Below are 25,228 nucleotides of genomic sequence, written 5' to 3'. Positions count from 1 at the left end.
TAACAACAGGATGTGGGGCACGGGTGGCCCCCACCCCATCCCAGGTAACGGCCCGGCAGGTGCAGGGCTGGGTCTGAAGGCCAGAACAAGTCTCACTGTCGGCTGGCAAAGCGGCTATTCTCCTCCCGGGGAAACCTGCTTTCCCCCTGGTTCCCCCGAATCGTCCACTCAGGGCCTGCAACCCAGGCCCCTCCACCAGCTGAAAACTGGGCCTTTCCAGGACAGACTCCTCAAGGCGCCAAATAGCCAACTGCCCTGCCCCAGGGCCCCCGAGTTTCCGTTCCCTTTCCCAGCGGCAAGACTCTCTGTCCTTTTGACAGGCCCTGGGGATGGGTGGCCTGTCCAGTACCCAGCCTCAACTCCCTGGGAATAAGCGGTCATTCATTCATTCAACAAACGGTTACTGAGCATGCCAGCCACGCTGTATGCTACATGCCAGCCTGTATGCCAGCCATGCTTTTGACGCTGGGGATTCAGATGGGAATTCAGCAAAAAAGACAAATCCAGAATCTCTTAGCACTTACAGCAAATGGAGAGAGAGACAGAGAGACAAGATGAACAGCGAGAACCCGGTGCGGAGAAGACAGCGCGGCAGGGGAGGCAGCTTCCGCGCCAGTGGCGCCCCCCCAGGAGGCGAGGCTTCCCCACCAAAGGAGAGCCTCACTTTCATCTCAACAAGGGCTACCACTGCACCCAGGGAGCCCCTGCCCTGCAGGCAGCGGTTCTGATCAAGGCCCCGATCGGCCACTATGGTTCAGCAGTTACATCTTAAAACAGTCACATCTTAGTTACGAAGACTGCATCCTAGTCCTCCTCACACACCAGCCTCCCTTTCAAGTCCAGCTCCCCCTCCCCTCTGTCAGCCAGGTAGACCTCTGCCGGGGTCCAGCCCCGGCTGATCCAGGGTATTCGAAGCAGGGACGGCGTCAGCGAGGGTCAGGATACAATTGCTTCAATTAGATATTAATTAAAGATATAAAGAGCAATAGAATAAGGATAGCTTAGTAGGAAAATTCAGTGGAGAAAAGAGGCTGAGTAGCTTGGTTTACGCGGGAGACCAATAAAACTTCAAGACAAGAAGTTTGCACCACTTACGTAGCTGCAGGCATCCTTCCGTTCTCCCAAAGGAGAGGAGACACTGAGGCCTCCCTGGTCGGATCTTAGAAGCCCAGGCATAATTAGTAAGCATGGCAGGTTCCGCGCTCCAGATGGAGACTCAGCCAGAGTGAGAGAGAGAGCGACATGGGGAGACCAGTATTTCGAGAAACTGATCCCCATTCTTTATTTTCCATGGTCTACTTTTATACACTGAGATGTTATGCAAAAGTCATGCGGGGTCAGCAGTCCTGACTTTTATCAAAGTCAGGTGCTTCATACAAATGTATACAGAGGTCTTAGGGGTGTTACATCATCTTCTGGCCAGGGGGCCTGCTGACAATTTATGACCCTCTCCTTGTGACAGCGGTCAGTCAACCAGGACACTTATTTCTCCAGGGGTGATTATTCTTAAAACAGATGCCACCCAAATAAAGTTACATTCCTATAGGGTGAGGGTGTAGTGGGTTTTAGTTAAGGAAAGAATTTACTTAGCCTAAGGTCTAACGTGATTAATATCAAAGGTTAATACTTGTTTCTTCTATATATTCATTAATGTGTGTAAGGGCAGGGGATATGGAGACTTAGCAACAAACATTGGCTCAACAAATGAAAAACTCTTCACCAATACAATTTCTAATCAGCCCATTATACTTATGCTAATGGTTTTCTAACTTTTCTAAGGAACCTGTTTTTAGAAGGTTTAAAGCATCTCATGCCTCTCACGGTTGGGAGGCTGTGAGCAATCACATGTGGCCGGACAAGCCTGTCAGGCAGGCTAGAGAACCTTCAGAGGAGTTTGTAGGTTGAAACACTCCTGTCACGCCCAGGAGTTTTTATTAACTGGAGCTCGAAGTTAACTCCTTCTCCGAAAGAGGTGGTGGGGGACAGCCCCCGGTAAGGTCAGAGGTGTAGGTGAGAGCACAAAGTAGTAAAGTAGGCAGGCTCTGGTTATGGGGGTAGATGCTCGAGGATTTCCAGGGGGACTCCTGAGGCTTGATCCCGCCTTTGTGTATGTCGAGCCGTCTTCCTCATGAGCTTTGCCACGGGTGGAGTGCCTCACTCTGGCCCCCAACATCTCCCCCTTTTTTATTTCTTACAACAGTCAGATGCAGCTCAGTCGAGCTTCCAAATGCTCTGCCGAAGAATCCTGACAATACAAGGAAGAATGATTATGAGAAGTAGGATTAGAGCACTAACGACAGCATAACTAGGGATATTAGACAGAATATTTTTTCCAGAAATAAAGTTAGAGAAGGTATGAAAAAAGTCATTAGCTGCTCCAGCGGCGGTAAAATCAAGTCGAGAGTGTTCCAAGGTCTGTATTTGATTATGAAGTTTCCCTAAGTCCAGGCCAATATCAGAACTATTCCAAACACCTGAGATATGATTTTTAATCTTTTCCCATTCATAATCTGTCTCGTTTACCTTCAAAGATGTCACGCATATCCACCTGTAATCAGCATGGCATGTCAAAGCCATCTTCACCTTTAAAGCCTGTAACTCAGTCCCAATATACATAATTGCTTCTTCTAAGGCGTCTACTCTCATCTCTAATTTCCTATCTATAGCTTCCTGAGTTGCTAGAGTTAAAGAAATATTTTTAGACATGGTATCAACATATTGGGCAGTATGCATTTGTTGAGTCAATGATATTGCTGCCGCAGTAACAGAAGTAATTGCAGTTATTAAACTGATATTTCTAAAATAAGTAAGCCCACAAACCGTCACGATCGCATTAAATCCTGCAGTTGTTGTAACACAGCAAGACCATAGCTATCATATAGGCACCATAAGATAGGATGGGCGTTGGAACACCACAAAGGAGCAAACATTACATTGAAGGTTTAAACAAGATGAAAGCATACATTGTTCACAAGTTACCACGTTAAGTCCACCTGAATAATTCATGCGTACATTAAGTTTGTTGGAGTCATTAGTAAAAAGGAAAACATAAGGCGAGAGTAGACAAGCTAAAACAGAATAAGTAGAATTATTTTCTGGTTGGAGTTCACGCTGCAGCAGCCCTGTCAGTCTCGCCGGGATCTTGATGTTTATCTTGTCTCCCCTGCTGGCGGGCGCCGCGCTGGTCTGGACGGCACTTTGCGGGTGCGCTCTCCTCTCTGGCCCTCACTCGCTGCACAAACTTCTTTGCTCTAGGTCGCGGGGTGCAGCGAGGAGGGTGCGGGGCGAGGCTGGAGGCACGGAGGTGAGAGCTGCCTGGTGGGCTGGGGGAGCAAGTGCACGCCGCAAACCTGGCCTGTCTGGAACCCAAATTGGTGAATCTGCGTCCTGTGGAAAAATACAAGCACATCCTCGACCGCTAGTTAATAATGGGTCAGGACCCTTCCATTGTCCGGAGAGGAGGTCCTTCCATTTTACCAACGGCTTTGTATCTTGTTGTTTCAGATGAATCAGCATTTAGGTTATTTATTACAGAGAGCATGTTGTAAGATCTGATGGGGGGAACTATACTTAAATTCCCCTTCCTTTAATTTTTTGAATTTGTATTTTTAATGTTTGGTGTGCTCTATCTACTATAGCTTGTCAATAAGGATAATAAGGGATGCCCGTGTTATGTTTTAATTGAAATTGTATACAAAATTTTTGGCATCTGGAATAGGGAACTGTTTGTATTAACAGGGAAAATAACTGGGTGTCTAGATATAAAATTTAACAAAACATTGGAGGGTAAATGATGCAAAAATTTGACCAAAATAGTTTCCTATAGCAATCTGCCAATTTTCATCAATCATTAGAAGAGCATCAAGTTGTTCTTTATTATATGGAATTACAATTTCTGATGGCTCTTTACCAAATAACTTAATGCTCTGCTTTTTTCCTTTAATATCAAAGTAGCTATCGATCCTGGATAAGAAGCCGCTACTTTTTTAGCTTGGGCGGGGAGATGGACCCATTCTAGGGGGCCGTTTTGCCATAAAACCAATTTTTTGTCTGGCTACCCCAATTACACCTATGGGGGTTTTATGGTAAAGGAATTGTCAAGCAGTTGTCAATTTAATTTTTTAAATTTTTAAAATTTACATTTTAACAACATAAATTTAGGGATATGTTAATTTAGGTCTAATGTTTAGTTTAGGTCTCTGTATAAATTTAAGTAATAAATGTATAACCTCCTTATCTCATTTTGGTATACAGGTATACAGATAGACCTAAATGCAAAATGCATTTATATATGTATTTATATATGACAAGTATAAACTTATTGACATATAATATAATAAATCAATATACTTGAATTAATCTTTATAATTAATATGTTAATTAATATATTACAGCAATACAACACGCACACAGCTAATACCAACCAACACAGACCAAAGTGCTGCAATAATGCATGTCACACATGTGTAATTATACAGTATATAGAGCATCTATCCTCACAGCACATCAATCCAACCAATTAATATCAGCCACACACACATTATATTACTGCAATACGTATTTAATTATATAGTATTGTTAATTGTACCATCTGTTGATAACTAAGAAATTGAGAAAACCCTTCTCTGAGTATCTCCTATTTGAGATAGCACGTCCCTCCCCCATAGGGTAAAGGGGAGTGTAGGAACTACATAGGGTTGGAAAGTTCCACAGGTATCTTCAAACTGCCAATCTAACATTTTTGAACTTTTAACTACTATGGGGGCTTGAGGGCAAATGAAACAAAATTTGACCCCTGAAATCTATCAGGGCAACTTGCCAATCATCACTGTTTTGTAAAAGACTTGTAGTCGATCCTTATTGAATTAAATTCTTATATTTACTACCTTTTTAAAAAAAGTTCCACACTTCTTTTTTCCTCCTTTTATAATTAATTCTGCCACCGAGCTGGGATAAGATAAAACTACTTTTCTTGGGGTCACTGGTAGATGGAACCAACGGGCCTCTTTGTCACAAGCACCTTGTAGGTGTATGTTTTGTGGCAAGAATAATTTAATCTCATCGTTTGGTAATATTAATCCTAATTAACTGATCGTTTAAAGTCTCATCTACTTTAACAAGAGCTGACTCTGTCTCATTAGTCAACTTTCGCTTAGAACTGGAATTAGGATCGCTTTTTAAGCAATCAAAAAAGGCTTTCAATCTGCAGTAGTCAGTTTTAAATGTGGGCGTATCCAATTAATGTCCCCTAATAATTTTTGGAAATCATTTAAAGTTAGTAAACAATCTCTCCGCAGCTTCAAAGGGGCATTATCAATTTTCAAAACTTTTGGCAGACCTAAATATAAGAAGCAAGTAAAGAGGTGTTGCACAACATCTTTATAAGCTTCTCCAGTTATTGTTTTGTAACCTAAATCTGGTCTATAGCTTTTTAGATGACAAGCAACCATCTAATCTTTGCTTGAATACCTCCAGCAATGGAGAACTCACTATTCTTCAAGGTTTTAAACTTTCCCTCACCTTTTTCTCTACAGCATTCCCACCCCGCATACCACTTTCTCTAATCTCACCAACTCATTTTCAGTAGTATGCGTGGGCCAGGAACTGGGCCAGTCTTTCCCAGCAGTGTTAAGAGACGTCTGTTCCTGTGTCTAATAGCCCTGACATTTTATTTTCTTGAATTAAAAGATCTTTTAAAGGCCTTGGAGCTGTAATTTCCTGCACCCAAAAGGCTAGATCACTAAATCCAAATGCTCTGTGGCTCCTAGCCTGAGAAGTCAAGTTTTTTCCTGATACTAAGGTAAAAGCAAAAGCTGTGTTACTCTTTGACCTTTATTAATTTGTACAATTTTAGTAGGCGGTGAGGTCAAAACTTTAATTTCTCAATATAATCAGAATCTACTACACCGTGCACCACCGAAATTTTTCTTTTCTCTCTTTTTTTTTTTTTTTTTTTAAGAAATCGAGCTACGCCCCAGCACAAATCCTACAATGCCCTCAGGTAGGGGGCCAGCCACTCCCATTGGAATTGGAGTAACCGGCTCGTCAGGGGTTAATATTGTTGCTAAATCCCCTTACCGTTTTTCTCTTAGCCTGGGTGAGACCCCCCTGAGGGGGTTTTCTCCAAGGAGCACGCTCTGCATATTGTGCATGCAGTCTGTTTTAAAAGCTCCACTGTTTAAAAAACTTTTTATCTTTTTCAGGCTTAGGCAACACTTTGAGAGGCTTTGGGGGCAAAGTGGGGAACTTTTGGGCCCTCGAAGGCGCAAACGGAGGCGGCGGCTATCGCCCCAAATCAGAAAGTGGTGGATAAGTTTTTCCTCCAAAGGTTTGCGCAGAGGGGGAGGGAGCTCGCCAGGCCATCCGGCCACAGTGTCCTGTAAGTCCTCTCCTCTCTCCTCTGCTGATTTTTTCTTCCTTCTTCTCTTTAAATCTTTCTCAAGTTTTCTTTCCTTTCTCTTCTCTTCTCTTTCACTTTCTATCATTTCTTTCTTGTTTCCCTCTTTCATTCTCCCTTCTTCCTTCTTACTGTCTCTCTCTCTCCTTCTCTTCCTGACTTTCTCACTTTTCTCTCTCCCTTCCTTTTTCGATACCTTCTCTTTCCTTGTTTCTTTCCCTTTACCCTCTTTCTCTCTTTTTTTTCCTCCTCCCTCTCTTTCTCTCTGTATCTCTTTTTTTAACTTCCTTTCTTCCTTTTTCTATCTTGCTGCGTTCCCTGATTCCTTCCTCCTCCGTTCTTCTCTCCTTTTCACTCTTTAGTTCTTTTTCTATCTTTAGATCTTTCTCTATTTTCTTTCCTTTTTTCTTTTTCACTTTTTTCCTTTTTTCTTTTTCTTTTTCTCTCTCTCTCTTTTTTTTTTTTTTTTTGCTTGGGTGAGGCCCCCCTGAGGGGGTTTTCTGCAAGGAGCAGGCTCTGTATATTGTGTATTCTTTAAAAGCTCCTTTGTTTAAAAGAAAACTTTTTATCTTTTTCAGCCTTAGGCAATGCCCTGGGAGGCTTTGGATGTAAACTGGGGAATTCCTAGGCCCTGGGAGGTGCAAGCGGAGGTGGAGTAGTCGCCTTAAATCAGAAATTGTTGGATAAATTTTTAAAGGTTTGTGTAGAGGGAGAGGGGGCTCGCCAGGGCGCCCGGCTGCAGCATCCTGTAAGCCCTCTCTCTCCTCGGGAGGTAGAGCACAGTCTCCCTCCTTTTCCTCGTCAATGGCAGAAAACATGATCTGCGCAGAAGGTGGAGGCCCACTACCATCCACCGCTATAGCCTTTCCCATGGGCTGTCCCACAGCCTCATGACGAGGGTCCAGAACATTTTTAATCATATTTATAGGATAAGCTTTTAGTTGTTTTTTTTTTTTTCACCTTCACCCAAGTATCTAAATTAACAGTAGCCTCTTTAACAGTTTCAAGATGACTTGTGTAAAGAGTTGCCGTCCATAGTTTCAGTGTTAGCCATGTCAGAAAGTTAAGTATAATAGAAGATAAAGCTTTTAGCTTTCAAAAGATCAGGCTTTTCTTTGGCCTTTTAACTTCAGAAACCGTTTTTTCTCTCTAACTCTAACTCTTTAACACAACACTTCCCACTCCTACTCGCCCTGTCTATCCTACAGGGGGGTCCGCGGCACCCTGAGTGGGGTCCTAGCCATCCCGAACACTGGGGGAACAATAGGGCTGATGACCCTAATCGTTCCGAGGGAGGAGCAGTAGGCTGATGACCCAAACTGTTCCGAGGGGGAACAACAGGGCTGATGACCCAGATTGTTCCGAGGAGGGGGGCAATAGGGCTGATGACCCTAATTGCTCTGAGGGGGAACAACAGGGCTGATGACCCAAATTGTTCTGGGGAACCTACCTTCGAAGTCCCTGTCTCGGGCGCCACCTGCCGGGGTCCAGCCCCGGCTGATCCAGGGTATTCGAAGCAGGGACGGCGTCGGTGAGGGTCAGGATACAATAGCTTCAGTTAGATATTAATTAAAGATATAAAGAGCAATAGAATAAGGATAGCTCAGTAGGAAAATTCAGTGGAGAAAAGAGGCTGAGTAGCTTGGTTTACACGGGAGACCAATAAAACTTCAAGACAAGAAGTTTGCACCACTTATGTAGGCCGCAGGCATCCTTCCGTTCTCCCGAAGGAGAGGAGACACTGAGGCCTCCCCGGTCGGATCTTAGAAGCCCAGGCATAATTAGTAAGCATGGCGGGTTCCGCGCTCCAGATGAAGACTCAGCCAGAGTGAGAGAGAGAGCGACATGGGGAGACCAGTATTTCGAGAAACTGATCCCAATTCTTTATTTTCCATGGTCTACTTTTATACACTGAGATGTTATGCAAAAGTCATGCGGGGTCAGCAGTCCTGACTTTTATCAAAGTCAGGTGCTTCATACAAATGTATACAGAGGTCTTAGGGGTGTTACATCATCTTCTGGCCAGGGGGCCTGCTGACAATTTATGACCCTCTCCTTGTGACAGCGGTCAGTCAACCAGGACACTTATTTCTCCAGGGGTGATTATTCTTAAAACAGATGCCACCCAAATAAAGTTACATTCCTATAGGGTGAGGGTGTAGTGGGTTTTAGTTAAGGAAAGAATTTACTTAGCCTAAGGTCTAACGTGATTAATATCAAAGGTTAATACTTGTTTCTTCTATATATTCATTAATGTGTGTAAGGGCAGGGGATATGGAGACTTAGCAACAAACATTGGCTCAACAAATGAAAAACTCTTCACCAATACAATTTCTAATCAGCCCATTATACTTATGCTAATGGTTTTCTAACTTTTCTAAGGAACCTGTTTTTAGAAGGTTTAAAGCATCTCATGCCTCTCACGGTTGGGAGGCTGTGAGCAATCACATGTGGCCGGACAAGCCTGTCAGGCAGGCTAGAGAACCTTCAGAGGAGTTTGTAGGTTGAAACACTCCTGTCACGCCCAGGAGTTTTTATTAACTGGAGCTCGAAGTTAACTCCTTCTCCGAAAGAGGTGGTGGGGGACAGCCCCCGGTAAGGTCAGAGGTGTAGGTGAGAGCACAAAGTAGTAAAGTAGGCAGGCTCTGGTTATGGGGGTAGATGCTCGAGGATTTCCAGGGGGACTCCTGAGGCTTGATCCCGCCTTTGCGTATGTCGAGCCTCCTTCCTTTGCCACGGGTGGAGTGCCTCACTCTGGCCCCCAACAGACCTCTGACTATGTACACATGCCTGTGCACCTGGGTGTGTGTGTGTGTGTGTGTGTGCATGAGTGTGTACCCGGGGATATGTTTATGTCTGTGTGTATACCTGGGTGTGTGTGCGCATGTGACCGTGTACCTGGGGGGGGGTGTGTGCGTCTGAGCGTGTACTTGGGGATGTGTATGCATGTGAGCGTGTACCTGTGTGTGTGTGTGCATGTGAGCTTGTACCTGGGGGTGTGTATGCATGTGAGCGTGTACCTGTGTGTGTGTGTGTGCATGTGAGCGTGTACCTGGGTGTGTGTGTGTGTGTGTGTGCATGTGAGCGTGTACCTGGGTGTGTGTGTGTGTGTGTGTGTGCATGTGAGCATGTACCTGGGTGTGCATGTGCATGTGAGTGTGTACACAGGGGTGTGTTTATGTCTGTGTGTATACCTGGGTGTGTGTGCAAATGTGAGCATGTACCTGGGGGTGTGTGTGTGCATGTGAGTGTGTACCTGGGTGTGTGCACGTGTCTGCATAGTAGTGTCTGTCTGTCCACTAGTTCAGTGTCTGTCTAGATTCTCTCTCCCTGGTCTAGGAAGACCTGGGACACCTCCCCTGTTGTGTTCCCAGTTGTGACCCTGACAACAGGCAGCACCTGCAGATGCTCTGTGCTCCATGCGTGCAGGTTGGGTTCATGGAAGGAGGGACTTGAATGAATGAGCCTCGTGGCGTCAACACTCAGCATGGCAGCCTGGTGCTCACACTGAGACCACATGAGCGAGGCAGGACCTCAGCCTTTCTAGAGCGAAGTTGTTCCGTTTCTAGTTTCCTTGTTCTGGTTGATTCAGCGCCTTGGCAACTAGCCGAGATAACAGAGCTCTAATGTGCCGCTGTGGCGGTATTTTCCCTCCCCGTCAGTAGCTGATATTCGAATGGTCAAATCCCGCCCCAGACTCGCTGCCCGAGAACACTCTCCTCCTCCGGCCACTCGCCGTACGGGGAGGGACACTGGCCACACAGATGACCAGGCCCAGCATGGACAAGAGAGATGAGGAAAGCAGCCCCACAGCCGAGGGGCGAGGCTGCTGCTAACATGAGTAGGCAGAGTGGAGACCCCGCGCTGGCCAGCCCCACCCCAGCTGAGTGCCCGGGAGCTTCGGAAGTTGGCAGCAGACAGACCTGAATACTGGTCCACGCGTTCTCCCCTGTCAGGACTGAGCGCTCACACTCTGCTTCATAGAATCAGAAATCATTCAAATATTTGTTGGCTAAAATATGGAAGCAATTTCTTTAAAATATGCTTTTCTTGGTCTCTATGCTGCTGCTGCTGCTAAGTCGCTTCAGTCGTGTCTGACTCTGTGTGACCCCATAGACGGCAGCCACCAGGCTCCGCCATCCCTGGGATTCTCCAGGCAAGAGCACTGGAGTGGGTTGCCATTTCCTTCTCCAATGCATGAAAGTGAAAAGTGAAAGTGAAGTCGCTCAGTCGTGTCCGACTCTTAGCGACCCCATGGACTGCAGCCTACCAGGCTCCTCCATCCATGGGATTTTCCAGGCAAGAGTACTGGAGTGGGTTGCCACTGCCTTCTCCCTTGATCTTTATAAGACATCCAATTTGGTAAAACGTGTACTGTGCAAATAATTTAAATTCATAATCAAAGCAGCCAAGGTCATGCCTGGCCCGGCCTTGATGAGTTACCCAGCCTCTGTGAGCCTCAGCTCCGCGTGTAAAGGGAGTTTACCTGCAGATCCTGACTCGGAGTGGAACTGTGAGGCACAGGGGCCCTGCCACAGGAAGGGCCCCAGGTGGACATAACGTCGCTTCCGTCATTGCAGAGCTGGCTTGGATGTTATGCCCACTGCTCGCCACCACTCTGGACTGTGGGTAAGAGATGTGAGGCCAGAGGCGCGACTGTGTGTCACGTTTAGAGGGAAAAACTGCTTGTCCCTAACTACGGAGCAGGAAGGGGAAACCCACTCCAGTAGTCTTGCTTGGAACATCCCACGGACAGAGGAGCTTGGCAGGATACAGTCCATGGGGTGGCAGAGTCGGACACGACGGAGCGACTTCAGTCTTTTTCAACCACCCAGCAGAAATGAAGTGACCGCTCTGTTCACTCTCAGCAGGCCGCCCCCCCACCCAGGGCGGCTCCTCTGGGGACCCGCAGGGGAGGAGGGGGAGAGGCGGAGGAAGGGGCAGGGGCGGAGGAAGGGGGAGGGGAAGGAGGAGGGGGGAGGGGAGCAGGGCGGGAAGAGGGGAGGAGAGGGAGAGGCTCGTGGGGGACGCCCAGAGGACCAGCACCGCTCGGCGCGTCTCGGGCACCTCAGGGCGCCCCTGCCCAGCCCCGCTGTCCCCCGGGGAGCGGCGCCCATGCCCCGCGCTGCAGGGCGGGCGCTTGGCGGGGAGGCGGGACGCAGCTTTCTAGGCCTTCAGTCCGAGCAGTTCAATTCCTGCAGCTGGCGGGGCGCTGAGACCTGGGGCAGAGCGAGTGGTGGGCCGGGGGGCGGTGTTGGGAGGGCGGCCCCGACCCCTTCTCGGAATCACGCGCCCAGAGCCGGGGCCTCAGCGCGAGCCAAGGCGTGCGGGGAAGGCGCGGTGGGCCGGAGGGAGGGCTGCCCTGGCTGGGGGCGCGGAGACAGAGGCGCTCGCTCGTCTGGCCGGACCGTGACGCGGGGTCTGGGGCTGTGGGGTCTCCCCACCCGCATGGGTCCGGACCCTGTGCCCGAGGCCCCGTGCGTGCTCTTACGTCCATGCATCTCGCCCTGAGGAGTCTGTCCTGGAAAGGCCCAGTTTTCAGCTGGTGGAGGGGCCTGGGTTGCAGGCCCTGAGTGGACGATTCGGGGGGACCGGGGGAAAGCAGGTTTCCCCGGGAGGAGAACGGCTGCTTTGCCAGCCGACAGTGAGACTTGTTCCGGCCTTCAGACCCAGCCCTGCACCTGCTGGGCCGTTACCTGGGAGCCACCCGTGCCCCACATCCTGTTGTTAGGGGAGCAGCCTCTGAAGCCGGGCAGCCCGGATTAATCCCAGTCAGTCACCCACTTGCTCGGTGACCTTCCTGTGTCTCTGCTTCTTTGCCTGTTGGTGGGGTGCCATGAGCAGTCCCCTGGTTGTTGTGAGGATGGAAGGACACCCACCACTGGGCCGAGGGCGCTCGCCTGTGGCCGCACTCACGTGAGGCCCGGCCTCTGAGCGGTGCCGCTCCGTGTCCTGCTGAGCCAGAACCTGGCTGGTGTCTCATCGGCGCCATAGCGTATCTCAGATGGAACCCACACGGCTGGCTGTCTGGGTCCTCCTGACCCAGCTTGGGGCACCCCAACGCCTGAAAAAGGCGCTGGGAGGGATTGGGGGCAGGAGGAGAAGGGGACGACAGAGGATGAGATGGCTGGATGGCATCACCAACATGATGGACATGAGTCTGAGTGAACTCCGGGAGTTGGTGATGGACAGGGAGGCCTGGCATGCTGCGATTCATGGAGTCGCAAAGAGCTGGACACGATTGAACGACTGAACTGAACTGAACTGAACTGAGTGTGTATGTTTTAATACCAAACTCTTAATTTATCCCATCCCCCAACTGTGCAGAAGGACAGATGAGTGGATAAAGTACATGGGGTACATACACATAGTGCAGCATCACTCAGCCATCGAAAAGGAGGAGACAATGCCATTTCTAGCCACAGGGGAGAGACTAGAGATGATCATGCTAAGTGAAGTAAGTGAAACAGAGAAAGACAAATATCGCATGATATCACTTCTCGGTGGAGTCTCAGTTAGGTTCAGTCGCTCAGTCGTGTCCGACTCTCTGCAACCCCATGAACCACAGCACTCCAGGCCTCCCTGTCCATCACCAACTCCCAGAGCCTACTCAAACTCACGTCCATCGAGTCGGTGATGCCATCCAACCATCTCATCCTCTGTCGTCCCCTTTTTCCAAGGAGCAAGCGTCTTCATTTCATGGCTGCGGTCACCATCTGCAGTGATTTTGGAGCCCAAGGTGGAGTCTAAACATGGATATGAATGAACTTTACAAACGAAAAAGAGCCTCATAGACTTAGAATTCTTAAAGAAACTTATGGCTACCACAAAAGAAAGGTGGGAAGCCAGGAGAAATTAGCTGGTTCAGATTAACATATGCACACTGCTGCTACTGCTGCTAAGTCGCTTCAGTCGTGTCCAACTCTTTGCGACCCCATGGACGGCAGCCTACCAGGCTCCTCCACCCGTGGGATTTTCCAGGCAAGAGTACTGGAGTGGGTGCCATTGCCTTCTCCTATATGCACACTGCAATTTATCAAATAAGGATCTGCTGTATAGAACAAGGAACACCACTCAACACTGTAATAATCTATACGGGAAAAGAACCTGAAAAAAGACATATATACATCTAAACAAATCAAGTTGCTGTAGATCAAAAAGAAAAAAAAAAAAAAAACCAGGACGTTGTAAATCACCTATAGACTCCAATTCCAAATACACTGAAAAAAGAAGACCAGAACGCTGACTCTGTCCCACAGGCCTTGGTGGCCTGGGCTGGGGTCACAGCCCCGGAGCTTGAGCGAGCTTGGTTGCTGAGGCTGGGGGCGCTGGGAGGGTGTGCCCGCCCACCAGTGCCTCTGATGGCCCTGGAGGGCCCGCTCCCGTTCTTGAGCCCAGTGTCCAGATGGCGGCGGGCCCTCCTGCGGTGAAGCAAAGCCGCTGCACCCACACGGGGCTGGGGCCTCGGGGAGGAGCTCTGAGAGCTCCCTGGGCTCCCGGTCTCCTGGGCATGGGCGTCCCACCTCCAGCCTCCTCAGTTAGGGTCTCCCCACCTGTGATGCCAGCGCCGACCCCACAGTGCTGTTGCAGGGAGTGGGATGCGCTGGGGGATAAAGAAGCAGGGGGGAGAAGTCTTGAGACACAAGCCTTGGGGTTTTCTTCTGGCACATTCCGCTGGAACTGACAAGCAAGGAACCGGATTCCCCCCCCCCCCCCCCCCCCCCCCCCCCCCCCCCCCCCCCCCCCCCCCCCCCCCCCCCCCCCCCCCCCCCCCCCCCCCCCCCCCCCCCCCCCCCCCCCCCCCCCCCCCCCCCCCCCCCCCCCCCCCCCCCCCCCCCCCCCCCCCCCCCCCCCCCCCCCCCACCCCCCCCCCCCCCCCCCCCCCCCCGCCGAGGCCCTGGTCGCCTGAGTAACCAGCGTTGCGCCTGAAGCAATGCTGCCACCCCGTGGCCGTCTTCCGTAACAACAACTTTGACACCAGTCTGCGGGCTAAATTGCTTAATCCTGTCTGACTCTTTGCGACCCGGTGGACCATAGCCCGCCAGGCTCCTCTGTCCACGGGATTCTCCAGGCAAGAATACTGGAGAGGGTGTCATGCCCTCCTCCAGGGTATCTTCCCGATCCAGGGATCGGACCCGCATCTCTTACATCTCCTACATTGGCAGGTGGGTTCTTTACCAGCAGAGTCAACTGGGGAGCCCTGAAACCAGTCTGATGGGCTCTGAATATTCACGAGGGCTGCCAAGCTGGAATGGACTCCTGCCATTCTATGCTCGGAAACGTCCTAGCATAGGTCCTGAGAGCTGGTCCTGGGAACTAAATGGACACAGGGCAGGTACACGGGAGGGAAGCGTTCACACTTATTTCCCATGGGTTTGATGTGACCCAGGGTGCCCTCCTGAGGAAATTAAGACCCAGAGAAGCGGCAAAACCTAAATGCTTTTCTGTTGGGTTGAATGAAGAGGGGCGATTGTGCAGAAGGAACCACAGACGTGGGGAGGCGATGGAAGATGAGAATGTTGCTGAACCAAGTCTGTGTATGCAGACTTCTCTCCTCCACTCTCTGCCCGTGACAGCAACGTCCTCACGCTCCTTCCAGCAGACGGAGGACATCTTCCATGGGGGGTCAGGTGGGGGAGAGGTGTCCTCTCCTGCTTCCTGGAAGAAAGACGGGAAGGCTCTGCACACCTCTGGCACCTGCTGTATTGAGGGCGGGGCTGGGGGATTGCTCCCTTTTGCTGATGTTTTTTAAAGTAGCTCAGGGACTTCCTTGGTGGTCCAGTGGCTGAGAATCCACCTTCTGATGCGGGGAACGTGGCTTCAATCCCTGGTTGGGGGACTAAGATCCCATAGGTGGCAGGGCAACTAAGCCCAAGCACTACAGCGAGGGAGCCCTGAGCGCCCCCACTACTGACCTGGTGTCCTCTAGAGCGCGTGCCCAGCAACAGGAGAAACTGCCCGGTGCAGCCAGAGTGGCTGTGGCTCCGGGCAGCATTCCGGTTTCTTTACACCCAGGTTCTTTGCCTGCAGTCTCGCTTCGGACAGGAGGAGGGCAGCTTCTTCTGACCTAATGAGGCCGAGCAGGCAGGGAAGGCAAGACAGCGGGGGACAGGGGACGGGCCTGTTCTCTTCTCTTGTGTTGGGAAGGTGACTCTGCTCTTGCCAGAAAAGATCTGATCTCTCTGTGAATCACCCAGCAAGATGTCCACCGAGAGGAGGAAAAGCAAAGTCCCAGAGAAGGTTGATGGTGGACGCTGGGGTCTCCTGAGCAGTGGTCTTGGGGGAGGCACACCACACCCCCGGTCTCGGGACCACTGTGTCTATGGCCGGTTTGGGGGGCAGGTCATTTTGAATGCACGTGCTGCCGCTGGGCCACCTTGGGGCAGTGTGTCCAGCCCACCTGAGTGGTGCTGCTGTGCCCACGTAAGACGGGGGTCACCAGGGGTGGCACCATGCCAGAGAAAGGACACAGCACTGAGTCACGGAGCAAAGGCACCTCTGAGACCGCGGTTCTCTGAGCGGGATGGGGTTGGAGATCGGTAGGAGATCTGTTTGCTTGTCTGCTGGGGGCGAGGTAGGGGAGCGCCGTTCTCAGCACAGAGAATGTGGACGGGAGGCGACGCCCACCCTCGCGATCTCGCCGCTGTCAGCTGCTCGCACACCGCAGGCGGCCCAACACGTGGTCAGCTCCCGGAGGCGCCCCACAGGCCTGTCAGAAGGCGGCGCGAGCCCCACCCCTTCTTCCTTTGCTGGGGGTGGGGTCTCCTGGCCTGGGGCTGTGCCCTGTGGCACCCATGCCAGTGGACCCGACCCTCAGAGAGTGGTGCTGCCTGGGTGCCTCAGGCAGGCAAGCAAACTCAGACGCGGAGAGAGTGCCGGTTCCGGAGAAAATGGTCAGCTTGTCAGCAGGGAGGTGTCTGGCTGGTCTCCTGGGGAAGGATGCTCGCACGCGGTCGTGCGCGCGGTCTCCTGGGGAAGGACTCTCGCGGGTCTCTGCACGCCGTCCTGCTCGGTCTCCTGGGGAAGGAAGCTCGCGGGTGTCTCCGCACGTGGTCGTGCGCGCAGGCTGCGCATCTGAGAACGACAGGAGCAGAGTCGACCTTAACGAGTCCTCGTCCAGGTGGGGTTCCCTGTGGCCGCTCAGCTCACACGTGCGCCGTGCTGGCACCACGGGGGCCTCCATTGCCCGCCCTCCTCGTCCCCCAGCCCCTCCTCCACGACAGGTGTTCCCCGGTGGACGTGAACCTGCCACATCTGCACCGACCCCGTCATCCAACCACATTCCTCTAGGCCGGGTGCTGTGCCCACACTTCCAGGCTCTTGGCCAGCCTGCCAGGGAGTTCACTGCTGTCATGGGTCAGCAAGGATGTAACCCCGGCCCGCTTCTATACCAGCTGATGGCCTGGCACGTCCCCGGGCACATTCCCTCACCACTGTCTTTTGGAGCCCCTGGTGACTGAGGTCCCTGAGACACTGCGTCTGCATTTCGGTGGGCACACCTACAAATGTAGCCACCCACCATAAGCCATGGCTGCTAATAGATACTACACATATACCTATGGGAAGGGTTGAATTTTTTAAACTCACAACCAGGTATTGCTGAAGAGCAACTGGAACTCCCATACAATGCTGGTGGATGTTTCCAGTGGGGCACCGCTTTAGAAAGAGTTTAGCAGTTTCTCGTCATGTGAACAACACATCATATGACACAGTAGCTGCACTCCTGGGTGTTTATCTGAGAGAAATAAAAACACATTACACAAAAGCCTGAAAGGGAAAGTCTTTAGGAGCTTTATCTGTGATTGCCAAAGGCTGGAAACAGTCCAAACATCCACCAAACTGTGTCTGCAAAGGTGCTGCGGTCCACGCACACAGTAGCGCATCACTCAGCAGGGAAGACGAAGGCGGTACCGAGATTCGCGAAACATGGTGACGCTCAGCAGCGTGAACGGGGAAGAGGCAGGCTCAGGAGGAGACAAACGACGTGGCTCCCCTGACAGGACCCTCTTGGGGCAGAGAACAGGTGCATGGTCGCCATGGGCCGGCAGTGAGGAAAAGGGCTGGATCCGAAGGCACATGAGGAGCTCTGGAGGCGACGGTGTCCGCCATGCCGCGGCTTGATCACAATGGTGACTGGGCAGCTGGATGTGTGCGGTGAAAGTTAGGGAGCGCTACAGAAGAAGGTGGGTTTCACTGTATGTAAATTACGTCTTAATTTACAAAAGGGATAAAGCACAATGAGACACCAACAGAGCCCTGCTGGAATGGCTCAGACTGAAGGACCGAAGTAGTGAGTGCTGCCAAGCAGGCAGCTGGTGGGGATGCACAGTGGTGCGGCCACTCTGGAGGACAGCCCGGCCGTTTCTTACGGAGTTAAACCTGCACCTACCACACAAACCAGCCATTGCACTCTTATTTACCCAGAAACGTGCTCGTGAATTTCTAGAGCAGCTTTATTCACTGTATTCAAATGCTAAAACAACTGAAATGCTCATCAGAAATCATAGAAAGATAAATAGAGGTAAATTCTAGAAAAGGCAAACCACAGTGATAGAAACCTATCGGTGGTCCTCCAGACCCGGGGGTGGGTTGGGGCGGAGGAAGGCGGACACTGGCTGTAAAGGGCACAGAGCGCCTCTCCAGGGACTGCTCTCCGTCTCGATGGTGACGCGGCTCCACAACTGCACACGTTTGCTAAAGCGCAGTGAGCCGTACAGTAAAAATGGTTTGTAAGGTATCCGTCAACACAGCTGGCCTAGAAACTGAAAAACTGATAAAGTATTCTAACAAAACGGTACGGCTTAGGCGCCAGGTTAGAAAACCGTCCCCAGGAAATAGGGACGCGCAGAAACCGCTGTGATTTGTCACAGAGATGGCGCTGCACCGGGGTGCCTGCTCGTCCACGCGGGAAAGCTAGTGGGGCTGGAACCCACATGCAGGTTCCTGAACCTGAACACACAGGACACTGGCATTATGACCTCGCAGAGGGGGAGGGGGCCACGTGATGTTGCAGAGTGCAGTAAAAATAGATCAGCAGAACGACACAGGAGTGGAAACAGCTGCAGGCTTATGCCCTTCCTGGATTTTGCCAAGATGCCAAGGTAATTCAGAAGGCGAGGGGAAGCGTTTTCCAAAAATGGTGCTGAACACCTGGGTACAGTGCAAAGAAACGAACCTCAACCCCTGCCTCACACCACATGCAAGCACACGCTTGAGATGGACACAGACCTAAAGTTAGAAACGGGAGCTGTATCCTGCACAGTGAGGGAAACACGGACAAGTGGGAAAATGAGGCGGCAGCCCTGAACAGCAGGCGTTCATTTGCAGGATGTTTATCTGACAAGGGGCTAACGCCTACGATACGTAAGGGAGTCATTCAAGTCCACAGCAGAAAACAATAATAATAACTCAGTTAAAAATGGGCAAAGGAGCTTTAGAGACATTTCCAAAAGCAGACACTGTGAATGGCCAACAGGTACATGAAAAGATTCTCAACATCATCAGCCGCCCGGGGTCTCCTGCATTGCAGGCAGATTCTTTACAAACTGAGCTACCAGGGAAGCCCTCATTAGTCATCAGGGAAATTCAAACCAAAACCACAATGAGATATCACCTCACTTTCGTTAGAACTGCTTTTACTAAAATAATAATGGTTTGGCTAGGAATTGAGGGAAAGCAAACACTTGTACACTGTTAGTGGGAACATAAATTGGTACAGCCATTATAGGAGTTCCTCAAAAAATTAAAGATAGAACTAACTTATGACTCAGCAATCCTATTTCTTGGTACTTATAAATCCAAAGGAACTGAAATCAGGATCTCAGAAAGACACCTGCGCCGCCATGCTCATCACAGCATTATTTAAGAAAGGAAGCAGCCGGAATGTCTGCTGACAGAGGAACAGATGAAGAAAATGTGGTGGATAAACACTGAAGGAAGTATTACACAGCCTTTCAAAAGGTGGAAATTCTGCCTTTTGTGACAACACGGATGAACTTTGAGGACCTCATGCTAAGTGAAATAAGCCAGACACAGAAAGACAAATGCCGCGTGATCTCGTTTATACGTGGAACCTGAAATAGTGACACTCACAGAAGCAAAGAACAGAAACGTCAGCTGCCAGAGCCTGGAAGAGGGGAAGGGGGTCTTGTCAAAAGAAGCAAAGGTGGATGGGCTTCGGGAGCTATAGTCGCCAGTGCTGTGTCTTATACACGCAATTTGCTGAAAGAGCAGGTCTTAAAGGCCGTCGCCGCAAAGGAGGGAAACCAAAAGGAGAGAAGAGAGGAGGAGGGAAGAGGCAAGCACGTGAGGTGACTGTGCCAATTATTTCACAGTGTAAGTCTGCATCAAAGCATCGCTGTGCACTTAATACATATAACTCTTATTTGTCAGCCGTAACTCAATAAAGCTGGAGGGGGAAACCAAAACTGTAAAGCTTCTAGAAAAAATCATGAGAGAATATCTTCGCAACTGTAGTATACAATCTTTCTTAAACAGGATTTTAAAAAGCACTGACCATAAAAGAAAAAAAAATACATCGAACATCAAAGTAATATATAACTATTTAAATTCTTAAAGTATTTTTATTTATCTTGGCCTCACCATGAGGCGTGTGGGATCTTGGTTCCCAGTCCAGGGATCGAACCTACGCCCCTTGAAGTGCAAGCACAGTCTTAAGCTCTGGGTCGCCAGGGGGTCCCTATACGTAACTTTTTAATGCAAGAAAAAAAATGTTTTCTAGAGATTCTCCAACCATCCTAACTTCAGAACAAACCTTTGAATGGCTTTTGTTTGCTTGCTTTTTTGTTTTTTGATTCCCAGAGGAGAAAAGGGGGGAGGGGGGAAGCTTGGAAGAAGATTCAAAGAGGGGAAGAGAAGAGAGGATAAAAGTCTTTAGTTCAAAAAGTTCTGTCCTGTTAGAAGATCACAGTAGGTGGACTTGTCAAAACCACACTATTATGGATAAAGAAAACGTGATAGGTGCACAGAGACACACAAGGAACACCGTTTGGCCACGAAGAGAAGGAAATCCCGCCGTGTGTGACCAGGAAGGCCTTGAGAGTACTACATTAAATGAAGTAAGTCAGACAGAGAGAGACACATTCTGTACGATCTCAGTGGTCTGTGAAATCTATAAACAAACAGCAGCCACAGAAGCGATCAGAATTGTGGCGACCAGAGGTGGGGTGGGACGGTGCACTAGAGGAAGGTGATCACAAGGCACAAACGTGCAGGTATCAGGGAAGTGAGTCCTGCCGACGTGATGGACAGCAAGGTGACCGCAGTGACCGCTGCTGTGGAGTATATTTGAAGGCTGCTGAGAAAGTAAATCTTAAAAATTCTCACCATAAGGAAATTTTTTTCCTTTTTGGTATCTGTATGAGGCGACAAATGTTAATTTATGGTGGTAATCATTTTGCAGTTTATATAAGTAAAGTTATTATTCTGTTCACCTTAAGCTGGGGAGGGAGAGAAGAAAGAACTGAAATACATTCTTAGTAACGAAAAAGGCCAGAGAAAGAGAAGAGAAGGGAACTTCAGAGGCCTGGGTAGTCCTGGGCCCGGGGGAGAACTGGAGCTTTGGAACCAACTTGTGATGCCTTAGAGACCAGGCAGGCAGCCTGGGATGGGGGGCAGGATGGGAGCTCTCCAGTCGGGGAAGGGGTTCTTCAATACCCACCCCTTGTCTACTGACTCAAACTGACAGTTAACTTCCAGACTCCTGGGCTTGAGACAAAAGCCTGGAAAGCTGGCTTGCACACTCAACCCTGGCCTCACCCAGAAGCAGGTACCTGCCAGGAGGCTGGGGTGCAGGGCAGCCCCCATTCAAGCTGAACAAGGGTTGTCAAGCAGGGTCCCCCGGGAGGGATGCCCAGGTTCGGCCACCTCAGAAGAGCCCTCTGGGCCCCATCCTACAGCATTAAAGGGTTTTCTCCTTGATCTCAGGGAAATTTCTGCCCTCTGATAAACCCTCAAAGCACCTTTTCTATGAGACAAAAATCTTCATGGACATAACACTCTAAACCTGGTCAAGACATCACATGATTAGGAATTTCCAGCCACTTAAGGTTTCCACCCTTCTGACCAGCCGGGGATGGGAGAGAGACATGTACTAACCAGCTTCCCTCGGTCCCTCTGATTTGACTCAGAACCTCGTAATCTGTCAACCCTAATCCCGGGAAAGAGAAGACTCAGAAGGCAGTGAGAGCTGACAGAGGAGCCCCAGTCGCTGGCCAGTCAGTCACACCCAGGTGGAGACGCCAGTTGAGTCCGAGGTCTGGGGAAGGCCTGATTAACGCCAAGCCCTGACTGTCTTCCTCTTGGCAACGCGTCCTTTGGGTGGGGTCACCGCTCCAAGAGCGGATGCAGGACAGACGTGCTCTGGTCTCAGCTGGAAGCCCCGACGGAAGGGAGGAAGGGGAGGGGGCTGGACACGACCAGCCCCCTTGGCCTCGGTCTCCCGGGGGCCATCAGCCTTGGCCTCTGTCTCCTGGGGGACATCAGCAGGGGCAGGTCAGCCGGGCGGAAAGGCTCAGGAGACTCCAGGAGAGGCAGGGAGGAAGCGGGAGCCGAGCGTGCCAGGCCCACACCTGCCTATCTTTGCAGAGCTGCTCCAGGTTCCCGGACCGTGCACGGCTGCCTCTGCAAGTACCTCATGGTCGTCGTGTCCCTGATCCTCCTGGGCTCCTTCCTCCAAGAGAAGCGTGAAGGAGAGAAGCAGCTTATGTACAGTTTACTGGTGGTGAGTCCCCGGGGGGAGCTCAGACCACATGCCAGTCCTTCAGTGGGGAGTCTTCCCAGTTACGCAGACGCCCTAACCTCACCATGCACACTCTAAGGAGAAAGCTCTGGAAGGATCAGAAGTGGGTCAGAGACAGGATCAGTGCTGAGCCAGCCTTGATACAAAGTTGGGGTAAAGGCGAGGAGGAGGGGAGGGCATTCATGTGTGCAGGGCCTGCCAGGACCCGCCTGCAGGGAGGGCCACCCGGGGGCCACATCCCTGAGCCCTGAAGGAACTCCCCAGCAGCGGGCACCACTGTACCTGGAGGAGACCGAGTCCTGCACGGGCCACGCCAGGGCCTAGAGCCCACACTGTTCTGGAAGGCCTCAGACCAGCCCAAGCTTAGCGTAGAGCGGGTGAAGGAAGGTGCTTCAGAGACGTGTGTGTGGTCAGAACTGGGAGAAACAGAGCTAAGCACAGGACCACCACCAGCCTTCAGTGTCCGTTGCAGAGCCCAGCACGGGCTAAGCCGAGAGGTGACCTTTGCCAGCTGGAGGGTGGAGTAGTCAGACACGGGCCAGGTGGAGGCAGGTGAGTCTCCATGCTGCATAAGCCAGGCCCTTCCCGTCGGCCTTCTGCATAAGCTGGGGGCCCCCTACCCCTTTTAGAGGGCCCTGTGTGTGCCCATGATGAGAGGGTGCTGGTTGGCCGCATCCCGGGCTCGCCTGGCCTGGCTCTCAGGGGCAAGCCCAGGGCTGATGCTCACCTTACTCTGAGCAGGAGGAAAAGAAGAAAATACTGTGGCAACTCAACCAGCAGCAAATCAGCTCTGAAATCAAGAACCATCTGCAGGCCTTCAAGGACATGCAGAAAACCTCCCCAGGGCTCCAACGTGCCAAGTACAAGCTCCTCGCCGGGGCCCCTCCCCACGAAAAGAGTGAGTAGGTGCAAGGTCGTGGCCAGACTGGGAGACGGCAGACCAGGGGCACAGACTGGCCAGGAGAAGGAGGGCGGCTGGGGCGGGGGATGCAGCTGTCGGCGGGGACAGAGGGTGCTCCGAGCCTGGGCCGGCCGCAGAGTGCGGAGCAGGCATCTTTGCTCTGTACCTGCCACCCCCCAAATGAGCAACACACTAAGAAGCACAGAGCAGCCTCTTAAGGACTGTCCATCAGGGAAACTCACTCAGGACAGGTCCCCTCGGGGAGGAGGACAGGTGGGAGAGCGCCCACAGGAGATGAGAAGAGAGCCTGGCCAGACAGGGAGGGGGCAGTGATAGGGACCTCTGGGCTCTGCATTGCCAGGCCCCGCGGGTCTACACAGTTCCCCAAAGAGCCTCCAACCCAGGTCTGGCAGACACACACAGCCACTGGGATAACTCTGAGGTCAAGGCCAGCAAACATCCCATTGGACCTGGCAATCTTCTCCATCCGAGGGAGCCTTGTCCTTCAAATGACACCCCCAAGCCCCCCAGCCCCCGCCCCGGCCAACAGCCTTTCAAAACAGAGAGGAGAGCAAGCCGCGTCCCTCTCCTGCCCAGCAGTCAGCTCTCCCTGGGAACGGAAGTGGGCGCTCCTCTCGGGCACTGGCCCTTAGGGCGGCCGTGCAGGGGAGACCTGGGACCTGCCCACCCTCAGGAGGTGCTAACTGCCACCCTCCACCCCCAGAGCTGCTGACGGTGGGCATCTCCTCGGCACTGCATCCCCACGAGAGCCGCCTCCTGGACACCCTGCGCTCCCTGTTCCAGGCGTCCTCAGGCCCTGAGCTGGGCTGTGTCATGGTGCTGGTGTCCCTGTCGGACTCCGACCCTGAACGGCTCAGCCAGACGGTGGCCAACATCTCTGACCTCTTCCAAACACACATCGAGGCCCGGCAGCTGCTGGTGGTCCGGGGCCAGCTCGGCGGGCCCCCTCCCCTAGGCACCCTGAGACCAGAGGACCTCCCCTCGTCCTGCGAGGCCCTGTACTCCGCACAGAAGGCTGACCACGCCCTCCTCATGAACTTCGCTGCCAACCTGTCTGAATACTTCCTGATGCTGGACGACCAGGTTCACTGCATACCCAAGTTCATTTCCACCATCTACTGGACGCTGTCTGCTTGGAAGGAGCTGCCTTGGGTGACCCTAGAGTTCTCTAGCCTGAGCTTTGCGGGGAAGGTGTTCCGCTCCAGCGACCTCCCCCGCCTGGCCTCCTTCCTCCTCGTCTTCCCCAAGGACACCCCCACGCACGTGCTTCTCTCTGAGTTCCCTCTTCTCCTGGCCCAGAACACGCCGATCCGCTTCGGCTCCTCAGTCTTCTACCACGTGGGCAATCGTTCAGAGCTGGAGAATGCCTGCTTCCCTGCAGACAAGGAGAAGGTCTTTGGCGAGCCCGACAACCCCACAGCCAGTGTGCGCACGGACATGGTGATGCTGTCCAACAACATCCCGCAGTACGCCTACACCCTGAACAAGGAGAGCTTTGCTACCCTCAACCCCGTCCGAGGCAACTACCTGACGGTGATCCTGGAGGAGCCCCAGAAGGTCACCCGCGTCGAGGTGCTGACGGGCTCCGACAAAGAAGGGAAGCACCAGCTGCGGCGAGGGCAGGTGCAGCTGGGCTTCGGGCCCCTGGAGGACCTCCAGGGCTGTGCTCGCTACACCCTGCTCGGCCCCGTGGTGGAGGGACGCCTGGACCAGATGGTGTCTTATGAAGAAGACTCCCTGGAGGTGCTGGGCTGCATCCGGCTGCTGGTGCTGGAGGCCCAGGAGTCCTGGCTTCTGATCAGGCAGATCAAAGTCTGGACCACGGAGTATGAAGAGGAAGAGGAAGGGTAGACCGCGCCGCGGGGAACCGGGAAGGGTGGGGCTTGGGGATGGAATCAGCTCGGCTGGCAAGAAATAAAGGTAGAAATTGGTCAAGGCCTGTTCACTCTTGAGCTGGACGACCACGTAATTTGTTCTCCTACCTGGGACACTGTTGAGAGTGATAGTGAGAGGAAGCAAGAGTGAAACTACACAGGTCAGCAGACATAAATCGGACCGCCCCAGGCGAGCTGAGAGGCGCCGTCACCCCAACTCTTGGTTTTCGTAGGCTGCTTCAGAGGGTAGGCGCAGACCAAGGAGGGCACCAATG

The 25,228-nt window shown here is 51.9% G+C and overlaps 1 protein-coding gene across 1 annotated transcript; it reads left to right on the top strand.

Moving 5' to 3' along the window:
- The first annotated feature begins 18,442 nt into the window (after positions 1-18,442).
- On the top strand, positions 18,443-24,941 carry LOC112585016 (alpha-1,3-mannosyl-glycoprotein 4-beta-N-acetylglucosaminyltransferase-like protein MGAT4E). The gene is made up of 4 exons (XM_025285287.3): positions 18,443-18,498; positions 22,004-22,139; positions 22,899-23,055; positions 23,783-24,941. Exons 1-4 carry the CDS (start codon positions 18,467-18,469, stop codon positions 24,928-24,930), a joined length of 1,473 nt encoding a protein of 490 aa, XP_025141072.2. The 5' UTR covers positions 18,443-18,466; the 3' UTR covers positions 24,931-24,941.
- Positions 24,942-25,228: the final 287 nt, after the last annotated feature.

This window comes from Bubalus bubalis, chromosome 5 (genome assembly GCF_019923935.1).
Source record: "Bubalus bubalis isolate 160015118507 breed Murrah chromosome 5, NDDB_SH_1, whole genome shotgun sequence".
Lineage (NCBI taxonomy): Eukaryota > Metazoa > Chordata > Mammalia > Artiodactyla > Bovidae > Bubalus > Bubalus bubalis.
Note: the sequence above shows the minus strand (reverse complement) of the source record. Positions and strands in the feature narration are given on the sequence as shown.